The 22,591-nt window shown below is 37.7% G+C and overlaps 1 protein-coding gene across 1 annotated transcript in view; it reads left to right on the forward strand.

Moving 5' to 3' along the window:
• Positions 1–22,591, forward strand: part of LOC145670281 (beta-1,4-glucuronyltransferase 1) — a 237,063-nt gene that overhangs the window by 203,185 nt on the left and 11,287 nt on the right. The window contains exon 4 of the mRNA XM_081738721.1: positions 16,788–16,941. Within this exon, the coding sequence (XP_081594847.1) occupies positions 16,788–16,941 (154 nt within the window). The remainder of the gene's footprint in view (positions 1–16,787; positions 16,942–22,591) is intronic.

Genomic DNA, 22,591 nt, shown 5'->3' on the forward strand with positions numbered 1-22,591 from the left:
TGATAGTTAAAGTTTGGTTTTAAGAGAATTGATAAAAATTCGTGCCTGTCTTGAATAAATCTCTGACATCCAGGTTATAGAGAATTTTGATTGCATAAACAACTTCATGGATAAGATTGGGTGGATATTTTAGAGAGCAACGGTAAAAAGCGAATAAACTCTTCAACAACAACAGGTTTGCGTAGAAAGTATGGGACCACACTAAGGTACGTAAAGGCACCACTAGGTCGGGATTACTGGGTTCCACTTGAGGTTTGACATTACATCTATAGCTTTAGGTGAGATATTTATCATGGTAAGTATTGCAATTTGTTGGCGATGATACATTGTGTACTCTTAGGTGATTCAAACCACAATAAGGGCGCATGTAAAAGTGTGAGAGTTGTGAATTATCAGGTGTTGATTGTAAACTTGGCATTTCTCGTATCGAGCCTGTGTACAGTGAACGACGTACAGTAATTAGTAGAGAGATCACCTCCTTTAAAAACTAGGATCGTTTCGTTTCGTAGATTTACGAAATAATTCTTTTAATCCGAGATGTATGTTGATATAACAGCAAGTTCTCAAGATTGTGGATTAATTCTTAGTTCATCTTTATCTATAGATAAAATAAATTTTATGAAACCAGGTGAGTTTCAGCTATAGGCGCCTAGAAGCCTTAAATAAAATTCAATCTTCAAATGGAACTGGGGTAACTCTCTGATAGTTGCGAGTTGCGACGTGATAAAACAACACCCATGTTGTGGTTCGTGTAGCTAAGTGAGCAGCGTGTGAGAGTTTGATTCTAAAATTTACTTCGATTCCAAGCCTGGATTGTTAATGAAAGAGATTTATCCGATAAAGAGAGAAAATCCCAAGACAGAGAGGGGGATGAAAGACGGAGACCGTATACTCTTGAGCCTTAAAATTTAGTTTATTCTCATGTCCTTCGCTTGTTTCTTTCCTTCTTTCTATCTTGTTTCGCTTTTATTTGACACTTCCAAATTTCGTATCAGAGATGAAATAAAATTATATATCAGATTCTTACAAATTTCAGGTAATCCAGATGGATTGTTGCTGTTAAAAATTTGTCAATTCTCAAGTCCTGGTCGTCAACAGAATCGGCACGGTTGGCCTTCTGAGTAGGAGACCAAGACTTGGGACGCTTATCAACAGATTTATCGGATTATCATATTCCCGCCTAGCGCATTTATGCTGATCTCTAGACTGATTGACGACAGGTCGAAGCGTGTACATCAGTCCAACGGATTCACAAAAGACTAAAGTAGATGATAGTATAGGGAGGGCAATTAGATAGAAGAACACCCATTTGGATAGGAGCTTGATGCTCGAAGTGCCATTCGGAATTTGCTAGCAGGAAACGTGTTGTCCTTGATGAGGCTCGCCGGTTTTCCAACCAATCACGTATTCTTCCCTGCGAGAAGATTGGGATGCCAATGTACAAGAACAGGAAAAGAAATGGTTTCCTCAATTTTTTAAATATTGCTTTTATTTTTCACTAACTATCCACCTTTAAGAGGGTTATGCTCAGTGTTAAGAATGAGGTGCAGTGATGTGATAGACAAAGTTGACTGTGGTTGGTTTAAGTGCCTTATTGAATATTTATTAAATTCAAATTGACAAGAAAGCAAAAGCGGTGACTTAATCCCTTACCGCATGCCGTGCCATATATGGCATATCATCTTTTTTCACTTTAGCTTTTGTGTAATTTTTCAAAGGCGCCAAATGACTGTTTCGTCTGCTGTGTGAGATATTGACGTGTATGAGTAAGATATTTTTTTGTCATCTGGCATGTTCTTTGTGAGTTGTATTACGCGGGGAAACGTTGACATGTTTTGTGTGTGTGTGTGTGAAGCAGTGGATTTTTATCTGTGAAAATAATTTTTTGGCGAAACACTGTGCGCACTTTTCCAAACAAAATATATTACATTCAAGATAAGTACTTAGAGATGTATTTCCAACAATACAATCTTCATTTTGTATGTTCGTATTGGAGGAATGTGGGGAAAAACGTATGTGTCATATATTTCACACCATCCGCTTGAAGTGCGGAAGTGACAACTACTATAGTCATTCTGCAATTCTGTTACAGCAATTCATCCAGGACATTTTATGATGGACGTTCATCAATAAGTGTTAGAAAACTTCCAAGTGGTCAAAACAGTGAATTATCAGATTTATCTGAAGATGAATCAGCAATAGATTCAAGAAATACCAATTTTTGTTATCGGACTTGTATGAAGATTCTGTTGCTCCTTCCCTGAGAGAATCGTCATACCCAATTCTGATGATGCAATTAATTTAGATATTGATGATTTTGTCTCATAAATAGTTCTCAGAATAGGAGGTCTATGTCATCGAGCGATTTAAAAAACGTCAAGCGGAGACATAGAAACATGGAAAAGTCCCAAGAAGGTGTAACATTTCAAGAACCTCAGGACTTACCTGAAGAAATAAAACAGCTATAAACGCCTATTGAATATTTAAAATACTTTTTTTATTGATAAGATTCTTTAGTACGCATTTGAAAACAGTCAAAGCTATATTCAACGCAAGTTCGGCCAACAAATGACTACAAATAAACTTGAACAGCTTATTGTGTGGTTTTCTACATGTCAATTATTCAACTAGCAGCTACTAGACATTACTGGAATGGAAGGCTTGGTCATGATGCGGTACATCAGGTGATGAGCTGTGATCGGTTTGAGGAGATCAAACAATTTATTCACTTCAATGCTAATTCAACTTTAATTCCTGCAGGAGAATTTGCCCATGGCGTACTTCGTAAGATTAAGCCTTTTCTTGAACAGATACGATAATGTCTGAGAGAAGTCTCCAAAGAAGAATTCTTGGCAGTGGATAAGAAAATCACCCATAAAGTGTAGATCATCGATAAAACAATCTAACGGAAAAGTCCTCATAAACGAGGTTATAAAGCATTTGTTCTGAGTGGAATTTCAGGTTACAGTTATGATTTCGAAATATTTACTGGGGTTCAAAGTAATGTTCCTGCTGCAGCTCCAGACTTAGGCGATAATAGTAACGTTCATGTTTGGTTGAGTCAGTCTGTATCTCGAAATATAACCTACAAAATAGTTTTCGAAATTGGTTTACAATTGTACCCTTAGATTTGCATTTCTGCGCACTTCCAGGAAAGTTTACCGGACTGCATAGTGTGCCATATATGGCGCGTACTTATTTTTCGTCAGAATGAAGTAACAACTCTAAAATTCAAGTTTTAATTCATTTTTCAAGTTCCCATATGAGGATTTCCAATACTGTTTATTGTTTCGCTAAAAAAAAATCATATTGAAAGAGGTAAAGGAATTTTGATCCTTAACATTTGGTAAGGAGAGAAATACAAAGATAAATATACAAAAATACATTAGGATAATTGAAACCGTGCATTTGAAATAAAAAAAATCCATGAAATATAAAACATAGTAGTATGAATAGTAACAGTAATAATAAGATTTCAATGAACGTAAAAGATGAGGCTAAGTGTGATACAGAAAACCACACTTTGGTGAGATTAGTGAGATACATGAACTTATCTTCTGCCTATGGGCCATTGTAAGCACTGATGAGGAAATGGGGATCCCAAGTTAATAGACAAAGTAATCACTGTGGTGGAAGAGATGGATGGATAAGAGGAGGATGGTCGTGAACGATATAATCTGATATAAATTGTATAGCTCGGTCCGGTGGTTGTAGCGTTTGGTAGTGCAATGTAAACAGCAGAGAAGGTTACTGTAAGGCGTAGGGAACAATGGACTACGAGTTTGTAAAACTCGGGCGATGAATTTTCCTCGCGATATTTTTAAACAATACTAGCATGCTGAAGGCGTTCTAGCCCCTTACAAGGGTTATGCCATTTTCTCGGAAGAGAAGGCATAGTGATAAAGGAAGAAGGCAGCAGGGATGGTATAAGTGGTTTACTAAATCATATAAACTTCATTGTTCATAAATCACATGACATAGAAGTATCATAGAAGCAAACATTAGGGCCTTTAGCCATAATCATTAGGATGGGTGATGAGATGGAGATGAGAGTATGGTGCACGCAACGACACAACACAGTAGGGCGAAGAAGTTAGTGAGACAAATGTTTGTTATCTCCCAATCCTAGGACTGCTCAGAATTAGGGGTGTTCCAAGAGCCGGTTAACCGGTTTCGGTTCTGTTTGTAGTCTAAACCGAATCAATCGGTTTGGACTTCAAACCGGTCCGGTTCGGTTTGGGAACGGTTCGATTCGGTTTGGAAACGGTTCGGTTCGGTTTGGATACGGTTCGGTTCGGTACGGTTCGGTTCGGTTTGGGAACGGTTCGGTTCGGTTTTGAAACAGTTCGATTTCTAAAGGGTTCGGTTCAGTTTGTAGAATGGTTCGGTTCGGTTTAAGAACTGTTGGGCCCTTTTTGAGGACTGTTTTGTTCGGTTTCAGTTCAATATTTGAAATCGACAGAAATGCAGTTTCCATTATTAGCAACCGTCCACCCAGACATTATAATAAGGGTGAATGTTACGTTTTTCGGTATAACTTTATTCAGATTAAAATTATTTCGATATTACTGAAACAATTTAGGGGTCGTACTTGTGTGGGTACTTTTACTGATGCTTTGGATTTTGGAATAAAACTCTTAATATCAGTTGGAAGACAACTTTACGGCATGGGCTGATTTAGGAAATACCGTGGTATGGGTGGCAGTTACTTGAAGAGTGGAATAAGAAGCTGCGTTTAGAATGAAACATTAAATTCGTCTTGAAATGACTAGGGGGGGGGGAGGGCATGATTTACTCCTATATGTGGAATATATCGTGGTGTAATATTATCAGGTAACCAAGAAAATTTATGCTGTTTTTGAGAACAGTTACTTTTGTCGCGTTAGTGTAGTCAAATTGATTCTGATGACGCTACACAGTATGGCGCTAAATTTGTTGTACAAAAACAGAGGGGTGATTCCTGAGAGCAAAGCAAGCAACAAAAAGGTTCCAGTACACATAGGACGAAAAGCGTGTCGTTTACGTGTTATAGGCTGCCGAAAGCGTGGGAAAACAAACTTTAGAGTTAAATATTGCACAAACTACTGATTATAGACGTGATGCGGCATGATATCGACAAAACATCCTAACCTGCTCTATCCAAATTTGCAGTTTTCAGATTTGTGCAATGGCGGCACAGGGAATTCCCTGATATTTTATGACGTAAATTGAGTGGACAACAACATGTAAAGGACATTTAACTGCCTGGAAATAATACTACGTGGCAGGTCAGTGCTCATACACGAAGATAAAAGATGGCGGATGAAGTAAAAATTACTGTGTGTAGTTGCATACGTCCTCAAAAAGTCGCTGTACTAGTAAAGTCGCTGTACAAGAACTCACTGGAAATTTTACGTTTCTAGAATGTAAAAATACGTACGGCAAAAGCCGATAAGTAACAGAAAATAAAGAAATTTATATTGCTGATCTACTCATATTAATGATATCGCAACGCTTTTGAGATCGCATCTACCTTTACAACTACAGTAATTGAACAAGAACTACAGACAAATAAAGAGTGCATAATAATAATAATAATAATAATAATAATAATAATAATAATAATAATAATAATAATAATAATAATAATAATAATAATAATAATAATAATAGTAATAATAATAATAATACACATAACCGTTTTAGCACATTCATTTCGATCAGTACATCACACAAATGCGGTTACAGTACGTTTTTTTCAATCAATGTTCTAAACTGACGGGTGTGAAACAAAATATTCCTTCCATTCACGATATTTGTACGTACAGGGGTTGATATTTCTGGATCCAAATCGTATTACGGGACTGTATACAGAAGGTAGTTGTAGGGAGAGAGGGGAGTCTTTGTTTACATGGAAAGAGGATGGTTGTCAGAACTCACACTGCAAAAGTTGTTCAAAGTTTCAACCCATCACTTCAATGCAAAGGTTACAGCGACGTCAAAGGGAAAGACGCTGCGAACGCGTTGAAACACTCCTGCCATTTCCTAAATGCTCCACGCTGCAGCAACAATTCAAGCAACCAAATCCTCCTCTGATTGCACAGGCGTCGCGCAGATTACTTGCTTCATATGGCTCCAGAAAAAGAAATCTAAGTGGTTAAGGTCGGATGAGCGAGGTTGCGAAGATACTGGTTCTTCTCTGCCGTCCATTTGTTCGGAGAGGATGCGTTGCGACAATTTCGCACCTCCCAGCAAATGTGCTGGAGCACCGTTGTGCATAAACCACATGTTTCGATGAACAGCCAGTGGAACAGTCTCTAGTAGTTCAGGCAGAATCTCTCAAAAATATCCAATACTCCCACCCGGTTAGGCATTGTGGTAGTAGGTACGGTCTGATGAGAATTATCAACGATTCATGCCCACACATTCACAGAACACCGTTCCTGATGGGCACGAGTTGACATTCCATATGGATTTGCCTCAGACCACAAATGTTGAGTGTGAGTGTTCATCACTCCGTCATGGGAAAACATAGCTTTATCTTTGAAGAGAATACGAGACATGAAGCGGTATATATTAGCATGGTTCGCGTAACCACTGGACAAACTCCCACAGTCCATACGGTTCTGTTTCGTCCAGCATTGGGCCTGTGTGCTACCAGCAATCCTGTTTCTTGTAATCTTCGATCTACACCTGGAAACGTTGCGTGGTGTGGAATTCTAAGATTAGGAAACGGTTGTCTGTACACCGTTGTGCCACACCGCCATTACCGTCTGCTTTCCCGTATGCCAGATCAATGTCTGCCAATTTGAATTGAATTGAATTGAATTTCTCTTTATTTCAGCGGGCGAGGTTCAGCCGGAGGTTGCTCTGCCACCTAGCCCTTGTCATCATTACAAAGAAAAGAAAGAAGAAAAACAGACACAAATAAGATACAAGATACAAATAACAACATAACATGGCATATTCAATAATACTAAGGATAAACAAAACGCTCAGTAAATGTAATATTAAATAATGTATAATGTAAAAAAACTAATACTGTTAGTCCAATTTCAGTCCAATTTCATACTGTAGTAAACCTTTCATGTGTGCAATGCTTTGTCTCTGATCTCTAAATAATAATGCTTGGAGTGATGATTTAAATGAATTGTATGGTTTGTCAGTGATTGACTGTGGTAGGGAGTTCCAGATCCTTACTGCCGAAATTGAAAATGCCTTCTCTGTTATTTTTCAAGAATGCCAGGGTATATTCAGTTTATTACTTCCTCGGGCATTGTAACGGTGAATTTCTGATCTACATGTTAATTTATGATGCAAGCAAGGTTGTGTTTTATGTGAATTTATTTTGTATAGTAAACAACAGTATCGGAGATATCGTCTTCGGGACATGATTAGGATATTGTTTTCATTAAGTACCGGCAGAAGCGTAAAGAGTAATTCTGTATTTTCTGAATTGCTCTAGTATTTTGAGTGGAGAGAGAGCTACCATGTATTGAATCGCAGTAATCGAGGAAAATGAGAGTGTTAACCAGATATAGTCTTGTTTCTTGCGACTAATAGCCTTTTAATTTATAAAGCTGTCGTAAGATGCGCTTAGTTTAAGACACTGTTCAGAAATGTGTTTATTTCAGCTAAGCCCTTGGTCTATTATTAAGCCTAGATCCTTTACAATTTCTCACGTGTGTACCCCTCCATTACCTCTGTAATCACACTCGTTGGCCGTATGGTGATGAAATAAAGAGAAATTAAAGTGGGAAATTGTAGATGTTTTCTCGCCATTGTGTTCACTGACCAGAATCGAAGACAGCGAGATTGCAACTTAGTGCAACTCTTCTGTCAGAGAATGATATTTATGCGTACGATTAGCAAATGTACAAAACCTACATCGTGACGAAGAATATAGCACATCCAGAGCCGTAGCTACGGAGGGGGGAGGAGGAGCTGGTAGCAAGAGAAGCAATAAGAAATAAGAAAAATAAGCAAGCAATAAGAAAAAAGAAGTGTTGAAAATGAGTAAACGATGTAGTGCCCCGTAAAAGTATTGGCGCCCTATTAAATCAATATTGTTGTCGGTTTGCAAAGAAATAAATTTGTTAAAAAATTTCTTGCTCGCTACGCTCGCAATCCAAACGTTTCAGTAAAACTCACAAGAAGTTTTTACTTATTATTTACAGAAAGTAATTATATAATGATTTGTTAACGATGTGATATACAAGGTGCCGAGTATTGACTTACATTGTACGTAGGAGCGTTTTCAAAATCAGAAACGGTCAACGAAATATGTGTTCGGCGTTTTGATGATGATGAGTCTGGTTAGTTAATCACGCTTTTCTTATAATATTAATCACGACGGTGAGAATGAATGTATAAAAAATGAGAAATGAAGACACACACGCAAGCTGCTATTTGAGCAGGAATATTAAAAGTGAAGGTAAACAAGAATAATAATAACATTTTCGAATTAGAAGCAGTTGTAGAATGGGGGCTTAACAGGTCAGAACTTAATGAATTTCATCTTTTTCAAAGACTGATCACTACCAGTGATTTTTTGTATTCCGTTGACATATGAAATGCTTCTAATTTGAAGGAATTTAGTGGGACCATTTCTCCATCAAATACTTGTATTGCCAGGATTTTTTTTGTTCATACGTGTATCTAGTTCTGTTATATTTCCATCTATCTACATACATACAAAAGATATACAATATATATATATATATATATATATATATATATATATATATATATATATATATACTGCAATATATATTTTATTTTTGCTATTTTATTCTTTTATTATACACAAATCTGCTAACTGGTCGTATGTTACGAGTGAGTTAAAGATTAAGTTCAGCTCCATGTGGACCAGCTGAATTTGCTTTGACGGAGTTCGCTTAGGTTTTGGTTAGCCAATAGTAAACGAAACCACGTTTCAAGCCCTTTGGACAGTTTAGTTTGTCAAAGTTCTGCTGAGTAGTGCTGTGTTCAGTTGATGGATCGTTTTGCCGAGAGTAAGAAAAGCTGTATCATCTGCAAACTGGAAGATATGTACGTTTGGAGGAAGTGCAGGAAGATCGGCAACAAAGAGCAAATATAGAAGTGGAGATAACGCCGACTCTTGCGGACCGCCGAAATGAATAGAAACAGGATGTGATCAAGAATTGTTTACAAATATATATGTAATGGGACATGATAGAAAGATAAATATGAATCGGATACAGCACATCGGTAGTCTACAGAGCAGAAGCTTAAAGAAATCCATCCTTGTCGAAATCTTTCTCAGGGTCGAAGAGAAGTAAACATGAAGGCAGCGAACAATTGAAGTGATTGGTAATTGAGATTGGTGAAGTGTAAGAGCTGGTCGTAAACACCAAAACGAGGACAGAAGCCTACTTGATGGAGTGGAATGACACGATGGCGAGAGAAATGTGGATCAAGTCTGTTTACAAGAATGCGTTCGAGGATTTTGCAGAAAGCAGTGGTTAATAGGATTGTACAGTAAGAAGGTAGCTGATTTGTTAGGTTTAAGACATATTAAAGTCTTGGAGGTTTTCCAATCGACGAGAATGAAACCGGTACTAAAATGAAAGTCAAAATATGGGCTAACAGAAGCAGTAAACAGAACGGGCTTTCTTTAATGTGACGGTAGGTAATAAGGTCCATGCCTGGAGCAGTGTTACGTTTGCGAGCTGTGACTTATCGCATTTCGAGGACTATAATTGGTGTGGTAAGTTCATGATGAACTCGTAAGGCATGGCCTAGACTAGGTAAAAAATGAGGAGGATTAACATTAAACGTATATGCAGGATGCTGTCTTTCCGATCTTTCAGGATGAAATGGCGTGAAGATAGTTTGGAGATGTTTCGCAAAGGCATCAGCTTTGGTACTATCGGAGATTAGTGGATGATCGCCGTCAATGAGTGGATAAAGTGTTCGATTATGTTTGGCAATCAATGCATTAAATCCCTTCCAGTATTTGGTAGGATGGGAAATAGCTTCCAGTCTATTACATGTTTCCACTCAACTTTGAAGTTTATAGGCGACAACGTAGTTATGAACCATACGTTGTAGTTGCCGGAGATGACGTAGAACCTCTTCGTTCTTTGTGCGAATGTAATCTCGGTAAAACTGTCGAGAACGCCTGATCATGTGAAGATATTGAGGTGATAGTCGAGGACACCATGGATGTACTTGCGAGGTAGGTATGTTCTTGGCAGATGCTGTATGGATAGAGGGGTGATAGTATCCAGTGCTGAGTAAAGTCCATTCGCAGAAGTTGCTGGTCCCAGGTGTTCAAGCTGAGAAGATAGTATGAGTTATCCCAAACAGCTTTTTTAAATCTAGTGAACTTCCTATGAGGAATGTTTACTGAACAGAGGTTGTGAAAAGAACGTTTTATACTTAACTTGACTGGAAGGTATGTCAGTGCCAAGAGTGTCTAAGACTGCGATATGACATTTGCCTGCAAGGGTAAAGATGATGACAACATCCGGTGTGATATCTTAGAGAGGGAGTGTTGATTTTGGGATTTCGTGCAAGACGCAAGGTATGTGTGTCGTGATGAAGTCGTGGAATTGAGACTCCTGACAATTGGGTCTCCTATGAATGTTGATATTGGGGCACTATAATGAAATGGCGAAAGCCGTTATTGATATACTGAAGAAAAAAGTGAGGCATTGCATGACCAGGCGAATGTAGATGGTCGCTAAGGTGATGTATAAAGCTTTGAAATAGAAGGTTGTGATAAGATATTCTGAAAAGTTTTGAATATGAGTGTGGAAAGTACCATAAGGTAACTGAGAGGCAAAGCCAATGAGTACGCCGCCATTGGGAAGTACTGCTGGTGTTTGGTTGTCGGCTCGAAATATCTGGTATCCTGGGAACCTACATGATATGCGTGGGGTGAGATGAGTTTCGTTGAGCAAGAATGCTGATGCGTGTTCCTCTAGAAGAAGTTGTTCCAAGAGGGGTTTGTGTTGGTTGAGAGAATTGATATTAAGAAAGATGATATCGATATCCATAATGAAATTTATATTCTTAGGTAGATGTTTCTAAGCGGGTGGATGAAAGTGAACTCGTTGGCCTGTGTAGATGGCATTGAATGTAACACGAAATATACAGCAGACAGCATACCGTACTTGTAATACATGCGGCCGTAGAAAAGGATACAGGTTTCGTAGCGTTGAGGTGATGAATTGAAGGAGTTGAGAGACTGTAACAGGCTGGTTGTCAGGTGATATATTGAAGAAAGGAGAAGAATCGGTCTGCGGATCACTTTGGGTACGAAGTGGAGCCACTAAATGAGGTTTATCCGATGAAGGTGCGCATCGAGCTTTACACTTAAAGCTGTAACTCGGGTGTTCAGGAGTGTGGAATGTAATCCAGCACAGAATCCACATTTCAGATTATTTCTGCAGGTAGAGGTTGTATGCGTGATATAGTCTTCACAGCGTTCACAACGGACAAGTACTGGTTGTACAGTGCGAGAGGGTTCGACATGATGCCGTTTGCGTTATACATAGGCTCCGTTGTCAAGTAGCTGGTTAATGGCGTCCTGTGATGAAGATAACACGTGGATCATATAGGAGGGACTGCGGTCGTTGCTAATGCGGATGCATTTGGAGACTTTGTGTCCTTCTTCCGTAAGTTCTTGGAGAACCTCATAGTCCGTTAGGTCAGGATGTACATCTCGTATGACAATAGAGAAAGTAGGCGTGCAAGGTGGCGGAGGCTGCTGTTTGATTCTCCGGTCAGGCACTTTAATGAGCTGGGCATTTTTATCAAAAATCTCGAAAATGATTTTGTTACGAATTGTAGCCAGTTGCGGATTAGGAGGTTTGATGACTATCGCATTCCATGTTGCGACAACCTGTGTGATCTGAAGTCGATGATAGTACTTGGTGAGTTAAAGGTAGATGTGTTTTTCATTTTAGTATTTGGTGTCAAAGTTTGAGTGTAAGTATGAGTAAATTGGTGTTTTGTGCTATCAGATAGCGGCGGAAAGTCATGGTCAACAGTTCTAAGCTGGTCACTATCAGAGTCTGAAATGCTATCTCGGTGATGACGTTTCGGAGATGTTGTGTGATGTTTGCCTATGACCGGCGACTGTGATCGCTCTGGAATATTGCCGGTACGGTATGAGTTCCGGTGCCTACGTCTATATCTGGATCTACAGAGGATACAGTACGACCGGTTATGACTGTAGAAAGTCCGACATGCTGTCCCCCGTCACCACATTGGGTCAAGCAGTGTTAGGTTCCAGACCCACTGGGTGAAATGTGAAATGAGCTATGATGAAATGTGAGATGATTCGTAGGTGTGGCAATCCGATTGGATACTTGCCAAAGTGGAGAAACCCTGGTGTCAATTGCCGTCGGTGCGACTGCTTTGGGATAGATTGTCTGACAGTTGGTCCACAAGATAAAGCAGCAGGAGAAACTCAGGATGAGGATCAAGAAGGAAAAATATTCAAAAATCGTCAGCGTACAATACCAGGTGGCGTTTCGGAGCTAAGGTCTGGTAACGAACCACAAAACATTTTATTTAGTAGTTTGCTACTTTACTTCCTGTGAGAGTTTATGTATAAATCTAAACAGCTGAAGGATTATGTTTAACAAATTGTATTTTTAAAAGCAAAATTTATTATTACTATCATCATAAATATTTTGCCATTATTGTCAAGGTATAGCACCAACTGAAAAACTTCCATGCTCCGAGGTCTTCAGCTAACCTCTTCAAATTTTACAATTCCCTATACGAAAGAGCTCCCTACATGAGAGACTGTGTTCCTTATATAGGAAACTAGGTAATATTTGACAATTTATTATTCTTTATTTAAAATCTTCAAATAGTTTTAGTAAACCCTATTCTTCAAAATAGGAACTCTCTCTTGTAATACTTGCACTAGTTAATTATATTATGTTTCCCTTGAAATCAATATAACATGATTTCATCATAGTAATATACCGTTTCTCATAACAACACCAATCATTACTCACGAACTTCGACGAACTAAATTCGAACTAAATTTAAAAGTGAAGTCCTACAAAATGTTTTTGCAGATATTTTTTTTTTGAGAAAATTCTTTCACAAATCAATATTCAATAACTATTTTCAGTAGTTAGTCATTAAAAACTCCGTCCAAACTTCCCAAGTAAAATTAGTCCAATACTGATTAATCATATCGTATCATTTGTTACTCTCAAATTCGAAAGTTCATGCACACAATTGCAAATTTATTATTTTACTATTGCATAAAAGTGTCTGAGTTTAGTATCTTTTAAAGGTTTTCTTTTTCAATAGCGTATACCAATCCCATATAAATGTAACCTGACACCAATTGGATTTCCATGAAAAAATTGTTTACATATAGGTAGTTTATTGGTTGCATTTGTACAACTTAAAATTCTTTCTTCAGGCAATGTCAAGAGCCAATTTCATAAGGCATTTTTTTGTTTAGCTCGATCAGTATTATATTTAAGGTATTGCACAGTAATATCTAGTCTCTGAAGTTCACGTTTATTAAATGTTTTGAGAAATATTATGCAACGAACTAAACTCGACATTTTATGTAAAAATTAGCTTTATGTTATATATCCAGGTTAAGATTATACCAATAACTACTAGTGTACTAAATTATCTGGTTTACGCATTACAGTACACAGTGCATCTGGTACGATGTTGAGAACAGCTAGAAAATCTAACAGCCGGAATTGGGTGAATCGTATCCGTGTCTTTCATGCATCTAAGTTTGGTTATTAGTAGGAAGAAATTTCTCAACCACAAATAACCACATGAATTCTGATCAGTATTTTACTGACATAACCTATTATTTTGTAGAATTATAAGTTAAATATCATTGAAGTTCCAATAAGGAATAAAAAGATGCAGCTCCCTGCAAAATGGAAGATCGAAGTTCCTCTCCATTTAAAAGTCTGGAAATGTTTTTCCATTACACCATTTTCTTGTATCTGCAGATACTCAAGTGGAAGAAAGTAATTAAAATTTTGCTGTAGTTTTTATTGTTTTCTCCTAAAGACATGGAACAGACATAGAAGAAGAACTTACTAGAGTACCTAATCGATAAGCAATCATCCTCAAACGAGAGACCTGACTTTGAAGGTTAACAATATTTTTTGCCAATACATTTATATCTTCTAATGTCGAACTGGATTACAATCGTTAGCTATTGTCGAAAAATGACGTAGTTTAGTTATTGTTCTCTTAAAGAACAAGTTAGGGAATACAACTTTAGAAACATTACCAAAGTTTATTTTAATACCAAAATTTGATTTCACCTTGTTATGAAAACTTTTTCTTTGAAGTTAATTTATGATGTGTGCGGTTGCATAACAGCTGAAAATATCTTTAATTGTTATAAGAAAAAGAAAAGTGGTATTGATCATTTTCTACTACTAACAGAAATAATAAATTATTTTTGAATGGCGTGTACATGAATATTGTCATTTATGTTAAATTATTACTTCCTGCAATCAAAATGCCTCTATATAGTTCTTTGCACCGTTAGCACAGGAATTTGAACATGGATATTCAAATAGGGCATATACTTGTTGGGAAATTCCTTGACCCTATTTGATAGTCTTGTAGTTCTCGAGCTATAGAGCTCTAAAATTTATTTTCCTTTTCATTCTACAGCTTATAACTTTTGAGGTACGCCATTTCGTCCAATCTATACTGTCCAATGTCTATTTTTCTTCTTTCGAGGTTTTCTACGACAATACTATGTCGCCATTATTTCAGCACCTGATAAATGTGTAGACCGGAACATTTAACTTGTAACTTTTAAACTATAAAATCAAAACACTAAAATTTCATACTATTCCAAAGCGAAAGACCAGGCCACTGTTTATCATTATCTCCAATATCACTAGATTAACAACGTTTCCAACCCTGCGTAAAGTTATATTTTCCAACATCATTACGTTAGGTTATTACATACTGAAAGTCAAGATATAGGACGACAATACACAATTGCACACTTATTATGCGGTAACAAACTCTGAACGCTACACTATCACAAGCAACTAAACTCAATCAAAATTTAAAGGCTTCTAGAGCAGTATAAACGCAAATGTGACGGACGAGTTAATATATTCTCAAATACTTTACTGTCGAATACATCGACTATCATATAACTTTTTTCGAACGAGTAGAAACAATCCTGTAAGAAACTCAAAGTTTGACCTCAAAAAATTACTTTATTGAGCTGAGCGAAGCGAAGCTCTTATACTCGGGTTAGCCGTTTGGTTGTCCGCGAACTCCTCCTAGACCGTTTGGCCGATCTCAACCAAACTTAGCACGCTGATAGAGTATGTCGTGCTGAGTGACGACATAGGTCGAAATCAAAAATCCGATGTACCATCGAGGAATAATCACCGAAAAACGCTTCCTCCTAGACCGTTTGGCCGATCTCAACCAAACTTAGCACGCTGATAGAGTATGTCGTGGTGAGTGACAACATAGGTCGAAATCAAAAATCCGATGTACCATCGAGGAATAATTACCGAAAGACACTTCCTCCTAGACCGTTTGGCCGATCTCAACCAAACTTAGCACGCTGATAGAGTATGTCATGCTGAGTGACAACATAGGTCGAAATAAAAAATCCGATGTACCATCGAGGAATAATCACCGAAAAACGCTTCCTGATTACGTAGTTTAAGCTCGCTCAGCTCATTTCATTGCAATCGGGTATATCCATTGCATTCCTAGTTGAGCTGAGCGAAGCGAAGCTCTTATACTCGGGTTAGCCGTTTGGTTGTCCACGAACTCCTCCTAGACCGTTTGGCCGATCTCAACCAAACTTAGCACGCTGATAGAGTATGTCGTGCTGAGTGACAACATAGGTCGAAATCAAAAATCCGATGTACCATCGAGGAATAATCACCGAAAAACGCTTCCTCCTAGACCGTTTGGCCGATCTCAACCAAACTTATTGTTAGCACGCTGATAGAGTATGTCGTGGTGAGTGACAACATAGGTCGAAATCAAAAATCCGATGTACCATCGAGGAATAATCACCGAAAAACACTTCCTCCTAGACCGTTTGGCCGATCTCAACCAAACTTAGCACGCTGATAGAGTATGTCGTGCTGAGTGACAACATAGGTCGAAATCAAAAATCCGATGTACCATCGAGGAATAATCACCGAAAAACACTTCCTCCTAGACCGTTTGGCCGATCTCAACCAAACTTAGCACGCTGATAGAGTATGTCGTGCTGAGTGACAACATAGGTCGAAATCAAAAATCCGATGTACCATCGAGGAATAATCACCGAAAAACGCTTCCTGATTACGTAGTTTAAGCTCGCTCAGCTCATTTCATTGCAATCGGGTATATCCATTGCATTCCTAGTATTGTTAAAAGTGTTTGTGTAAGTATCATTAAATCCCTTCAAACACATCTGAATGATTTGATGTGATACCTACCTAAGTACTTTTCTAAATAGATTTTCGAAAAAAGTCAGTTTTTAAATGCTTTTTAAATTTTTTTCTATTCATTTAAAGTACGATACATGAAGGTCATCGTATTAGACGCGAAGTACTTTGGATGTGCATTGCCCCGTCCATCTTACTTGCTTTGTGCTGCTGTAGAGACTTTCAAACTAGATGTTTTAGATACTGTAGTGTCCTTAGTTTGTAACCTTAGCAGTAAGTGTGGTACCTTAATAAATTTTAATAGTGTGGTTTTCGTTTAACATATAATGTGAGTGTAGTGTGTGTGTGTGTGTGTGTTTGTGCACTTAAATCAAAATATTACTTGAAGTCTTTTTACAATTGCAGGTGGCAATCAATTCAAGATTCCGATCAATCAGTACATGTAAGCCATAACGTCACTAATTTTGAATTCCTTTATGAACCATTTTACGTGGCCCCTGATACAGTCCCCCCTCACGAAGAGCGTTTCATTGGCTATGGCTATACAAGAAATACGCAGGTCAGTACAAAAATGCATATTAACTAAAACTTGAAATTTATGTGAAAAGGTCAAATAATATATGCCTTGTCGTATAAATTATATGTAGGTTTCTTCGTTTCGTTAACGCATGGAACAGTTATTCCAGCGAAAAGAACGACCATTAATGAACATTTTCGAATGGTTTGTTACTTCTTTTATGTCATGTCTTCTACACTAACCAGTTAATTTTGCTTACGCCTCTATATGAAAGTTTTTGACTTTGTGTCTTCAATGTAACAAAGTATTAGCTATTTGGATTAATATGCTTCTATTTACTTATTATATGAATAACAAAAGTATGAAACTTGAAATAGCTAAAAAGAGGCATTGATGTGTTGTGTCCATCTAAATCGGGACCAAGGGTATATGATTGATTATATCTATCACTATAATAATGCATGTTTTTAATAAAGAGGATTAATATCACTCATTTCCTTCCAATTACATGATTTAAAAAAGTATCTCACGAATTTGGTTCTATAATCCACATAAGTTGCTAGCTGTATTTACCTCTTCAGTAAATTTTGGCAATTTTAATCTAGAAATGTTAATGCTTTTAGTGATTACATGTAATCAATTTTTCTTTTCCTAGCTCTTCTTGGTGTTTCTCTGGAACTGTAAAACTTCTTTTCAGCAAATAGATTATGTTTAACATGAAATCTGAACTTCTTGAGAGAGCTCCTCCGTGGCTAAGCGGTTAGCATACGCGCCTATGGCGTGGGAGACCCGGGTTCGATTCCCAGCGGGAGCTCATGTGGTTCGGATTCCACGTTAATCAGTAGGTCCACGTCTCATATAGCCTCGTTGCTGAAAGGGACGCTAAACTAAAACTCAACTCAACTCAACTGAACCTCTTGAGATCCAACTGGAATTCAATCCGAGAGTTCAGCTGATTAGCACCGCTAACTACAGAGTCAAGTGTCCCTGCACACTCCTATAGTTTGAAACCTGAAGGAAAACAGTTAAATCTGTTAATAAATGATACGAGTAGTACAAGGGTCACAACTTCTAGGCCACTGGTGAACATGATAACTAACTTGAAGTCTGTCATTTTGAAAGCATGTTGAAATTTCAAATAGGAAGGGGAAAATTTGGCGAAACAAGTGACACGTGTATAAGTTCAGAAACAAACGACGTACTTCTTTCCTGTAAATCTTGTATGGTTTACATGTTTTGGACGTTTGGAAAATATGATTGTTACTGAGAGTCTGTTATTGCTGGAGGTGATCTAGGAAGGCTATGACAAAGTAACAGGTGACTGAAATTATTCTAATATCAGGGTAAATGTCGTTCAGAAACATTGGAGAGGGCAATAACAGACTGCACCCAGACATACAGTACACAGTACCAGACGTACAAACACAGCATGTTTACATACGATATCGCCAAATTTCAAGAAAGAGGCATTGTGAAAGATAGGGCAAGTACGGGTCGACAAAAGACTCCTACAAATTAGGAAATGGCAACGACGGTTCTAGCATCGTTCTAAAGACTGCAACGAAGGTTTTAGCATCGTTCTAATTTTCGTCGTTTGTCCTGGGAGTGGTTTTAGAGTTTTCTAAATGAGGATAACCCAGATCGACGAGTAGTTGTGCACGTGGGCTACGAACCAACACGAGCTTGATCTGCCATCAACGCGTGTCATACTGTTCAGAGACGATCCTATTTCTTAGTGGTGTTCACATTTCATGATATTTTTCGTGTCTTGGAAAATCTAATATCTGAAAACAGATTTTCGGTTTCGCTTTAGAAAACGGAAACAGATTTTTCGGTTTCAAACCCGAAACTGTTTTATCGGTTTCGAAAACAAATTGATTTTCAGCTTTGAAGATAGAAACGGTTGTTCGTTTTCGAAAACCAAAATCGGTTTTCGGCTCTGAAAACCGGAACCGATGTTCGGTTTCTGAAATCAAATATCTGTAATAAAAATCGAAATTTAATTTGGATTTAGAATAATAAAATGATTTGAAAACTCAACAACTAGAGAATTTTAGTCACATCTCCTTTACAAAAATACTTTGACGCAAAGAAAGTGTACTTGAAAACGGAGGAGCGCTATTTGAGTAATATATCTATCTCTTCCTCACTATTTCTAACATCCTCGAATTCGTTTTCCGCTCTTCTCAGCGAATTCTCTCCACTGTTCTCCACACCCACATTCCGAAAGTTTCCAGTCAGTCGTTTCTATTTGTTTCCGAGTAATGTCCTTCTTTCTGCTCACACAGTACAATACTCCATACTATGCATTTTCAGTCTTTTTCACAACTCTTTATTCAAGGTCCCACAAAAGAGACATTTTCTGCTCCTAAAGGCATTTTTCGGCATTTCGACATTGCTTCTATTTTACGTTTTCAGTTCATATCATCACTAATAATATTACCCAGGTATCGGAAACTAGTCATCTGTTCTATTCTCTCCCTCCTACTTCTATATTTGTTCCAATCGCTATATTTGTCTTACTAACTAAATGGAGTAAATCACCCATTTCGAGCATTACATAATATACTAACGGGCGTAATAAATTGATTCGGGACTCCAACATAGCAAGATGTTTTCGGTGCCTCCCAATCAGCCAGTTCCCAAAGTGTAGGAGGTGTTACAGAGGTATATTTTCGGCTCCTAGAGAACAAATAATGATTTATAATTTTTGGAAGTTTTCAAGTTTGAGGGGGAAAAGCACGCCTCCTGTTATTTAAGATGAGACCTTGAAGTTGCCGTCGTTTTATAAAACGAAGTCATTTAAGAATATAGCAACTGTAACACTCAGGGAGCATGCATGACCTCCAGAACCAAGAACTTAGGGGCACACGACCTGGTACCCAGGGGCACACAGACCCCTCATTCAAATTACCCACCTTAATGACGTCACATAATGTGATAGGCGCTGGTCAAAAATTTAAATTTCGAGGGAGAGTATCACGTGTTTTACGACAATTACAGACGTCACGATGCTAAACAACGAATCAGGGACAAGTGACTTTTGCTTTCACCAATATTACTGATTCACTCGCTCAGCTCAATACAATTTGATATTTCAATACAATTGAATAAATTTAACATTTTTTTTCGTTTCAACAACGAGGTTGTATAAGATTGAACCCAAACCACATGATTTGTTTTAGATGATCTAACCATTTCTCCTAATAATAGTACTACCTCAGTCAGAAATTGAGGTCATATTACTTGTGAGGTACATTGAATTTCGTTAGTTTGATGTTTGAGCGAAATTTGCCGCTTACCTGTACCGTATTCTTGCTTCTTTTTAATCAAGATTTATTACCGAATTTCATTTCTTCATCGTTGCCTTATGAGTATGATTCCATCATTCATGCGGGGGGGTATGAAAAAAGTTCGCGCAGCTACGGTGAAAAATCCACTCTGGATAAGTTTGACACTGTGATGATGTTAGTATTCTTCTACGTAGTTACCTTGCCTAGAGATATTTTTTTGCCAGCAGTTCTTTACTTTATGTATTTTTTTAGAAGTCTAAAGTTAAGCTTCTGAACAATAGTTCAACTCAAAATGACGTCATCCTTGCTGTCAGAATCGCGTCCTCTGAGTGAACGCTTCATTTTTGGGAAAAGAAAGAAATCACTTGATCCTAGGTCCGTTGAGTATCAGGGTAGGATAATATTTCTTATCTTTATTCCACTCCCAATGGGATTCATGGGTGCATAGGCGGAAGAATCCAAGACTTTTCTTCTTCAGTTCCTCTCATAGCTTAGTCAGGATATGGGAATAATAGGTACTAGTAATAGTTTGTCCCTGTGATAGGTAATCTGTTTTGATGATCCCTTCACCATCCCAGACAACGGAAAGCATCACCTATGCGGCGTTCTTCTGTACTCGTGCCCACTTAAGTTTGAGGGACAAGGGATGTTTCCATTTTCTTTTTTTCTGGGTCATAAAGATAAAACCAACTTTCATCCATTGTCACTAGTCTGCCGAAAAAGTCATCTTCATCCACCTCCCAGCAATGCAACCTTTCTCTTGCAGGATCCTCGCGATTTCTCTTCTGGAAAGCAGTCGTGGCACCACAGTGCTGACACTGAAAATGCAGCTGGTTATGAATGATATTTCAGACAGACCCATAACTCATTCCTATTGCACACATAACTTTCAATGTTATCTTGCTGTCCTCCATTAAGACCTACTCAAGAAACATGAGGCTCTTGAAAGGAACAGGAGGACATATCATTCACTGTCACTTGGTATGTTCTAAGTAATCGAGAACTATAATTTCGAAAGAAGAATAAACAAAAATGAATTAAAACATAAACAAATATGAATATAGATGAGTGTTCCTGACTATTTATCTCCACTTTCTCTCTTTCCCTTGGTTAATATGATCATGATTATTGTATCTCATTTGAAGGTGGAGAGCTTTGAGCAAAGAGAATTTATCATTCACTGTGTAAGAACAAATTAAATTTAAAAGTATTATAAGAAAGTACAAGGGATTTCAACCGAAGACCTTGGAGTGGTCAACACCCGAACTACACCAGCACATTATAACACCTCGACCTCTTTTCCACTCTGATGGTCTTCAAACTTGATAGTTGTCTTCATAAAATGATTGTCGGAGAAAGAAAGAACGAAAAAGTTTTCAACAAAAATAAACAGAAATAAACACCGACACTTTTCGGTTTCCGAATGAAAGTTAAAGTAGCCAAGTTTCGGTTACGACAACCCTTTTGAAGAAATCTTTTGTGGGACATGGCCTGTTTAGTAGGTACCATTTACCTGGTAGGACTGAGGAAAACCCTGGAAAACCCCAGTCAAGATGGTCGGCAGCGGGAATCGAACCCACAATCTCCCAAATGCAAAGCAACGAGCGCTCTACCACTAGAACTCCTTCACTCGGTATTTTTGGGATACTACTACCAAGAAAACTGAGAAAAATGTTTTCACCAACTCGGTTACTTCAACCAAGATGAATGAGGAATTAGTTTTTAGTTTGTTTTAATTCTAGGTTAAATGGTATTGCCCAGGTTAAATTAGCAAGTAGTGCTATGCTAACGTGTTAAATTTTGCCAAGTAGTGTTATGCTAACATTTTTTTTGTATAGATTGTATTATATTTAAGCACTATAACTATAATGATATTGTGAACGTATTTGTGGTATATATTATATATATATATATATATATATATATATATATATATATATATATATATATATATATATATATATATATAGGGGATTGTTAGCCGAATACAAGGAAATGAGAGTGTACCCATTGAGTGAATCTGCGCAGCTAATTCCGCAATTCAGGAATCGAGGAAGGTAACATTGACGTCCTAAGTGAATATTAGATAAACTATAAATTTAAATTATCAAGAGATAAGCAAAATTCCAAACTCCAATCTTCTAAACAGAGATCTTTCGTGTAGAAGTTTTGATCTGAAGTGTTAAGTTTTTTCAATGTCTTCTGCTGAAGTTTGGAAACACTTGCAAATTTCAAAGCTCACCGGGTTATTTCCCACCGAGTTCTTGTGGACGATATCTTAGAGTGTGTCCCAGACTAACTCAGTCAATCCTAGTGCCGTTGCTATTTCCTAAAGAGATTATGTATACCCAGTGATAAAAGTGGATCTGAGAAAGTTGGGGACGCAAGACGGCACGCCG

Source organism: Thermobia domestica, chromosome 14, assembly GCF_964235325.1.
Source record: "Thermobia domestica chromosome 14, izTheDome1.hap1.1, whole genome shotgun sequence".
Taxonomy (NCBI): Eukaryota; Metazoa; Arthropoda; class Insecta; order Zygentoma; family Lepismatidae; genus Thermobia; species Thermobia domestica.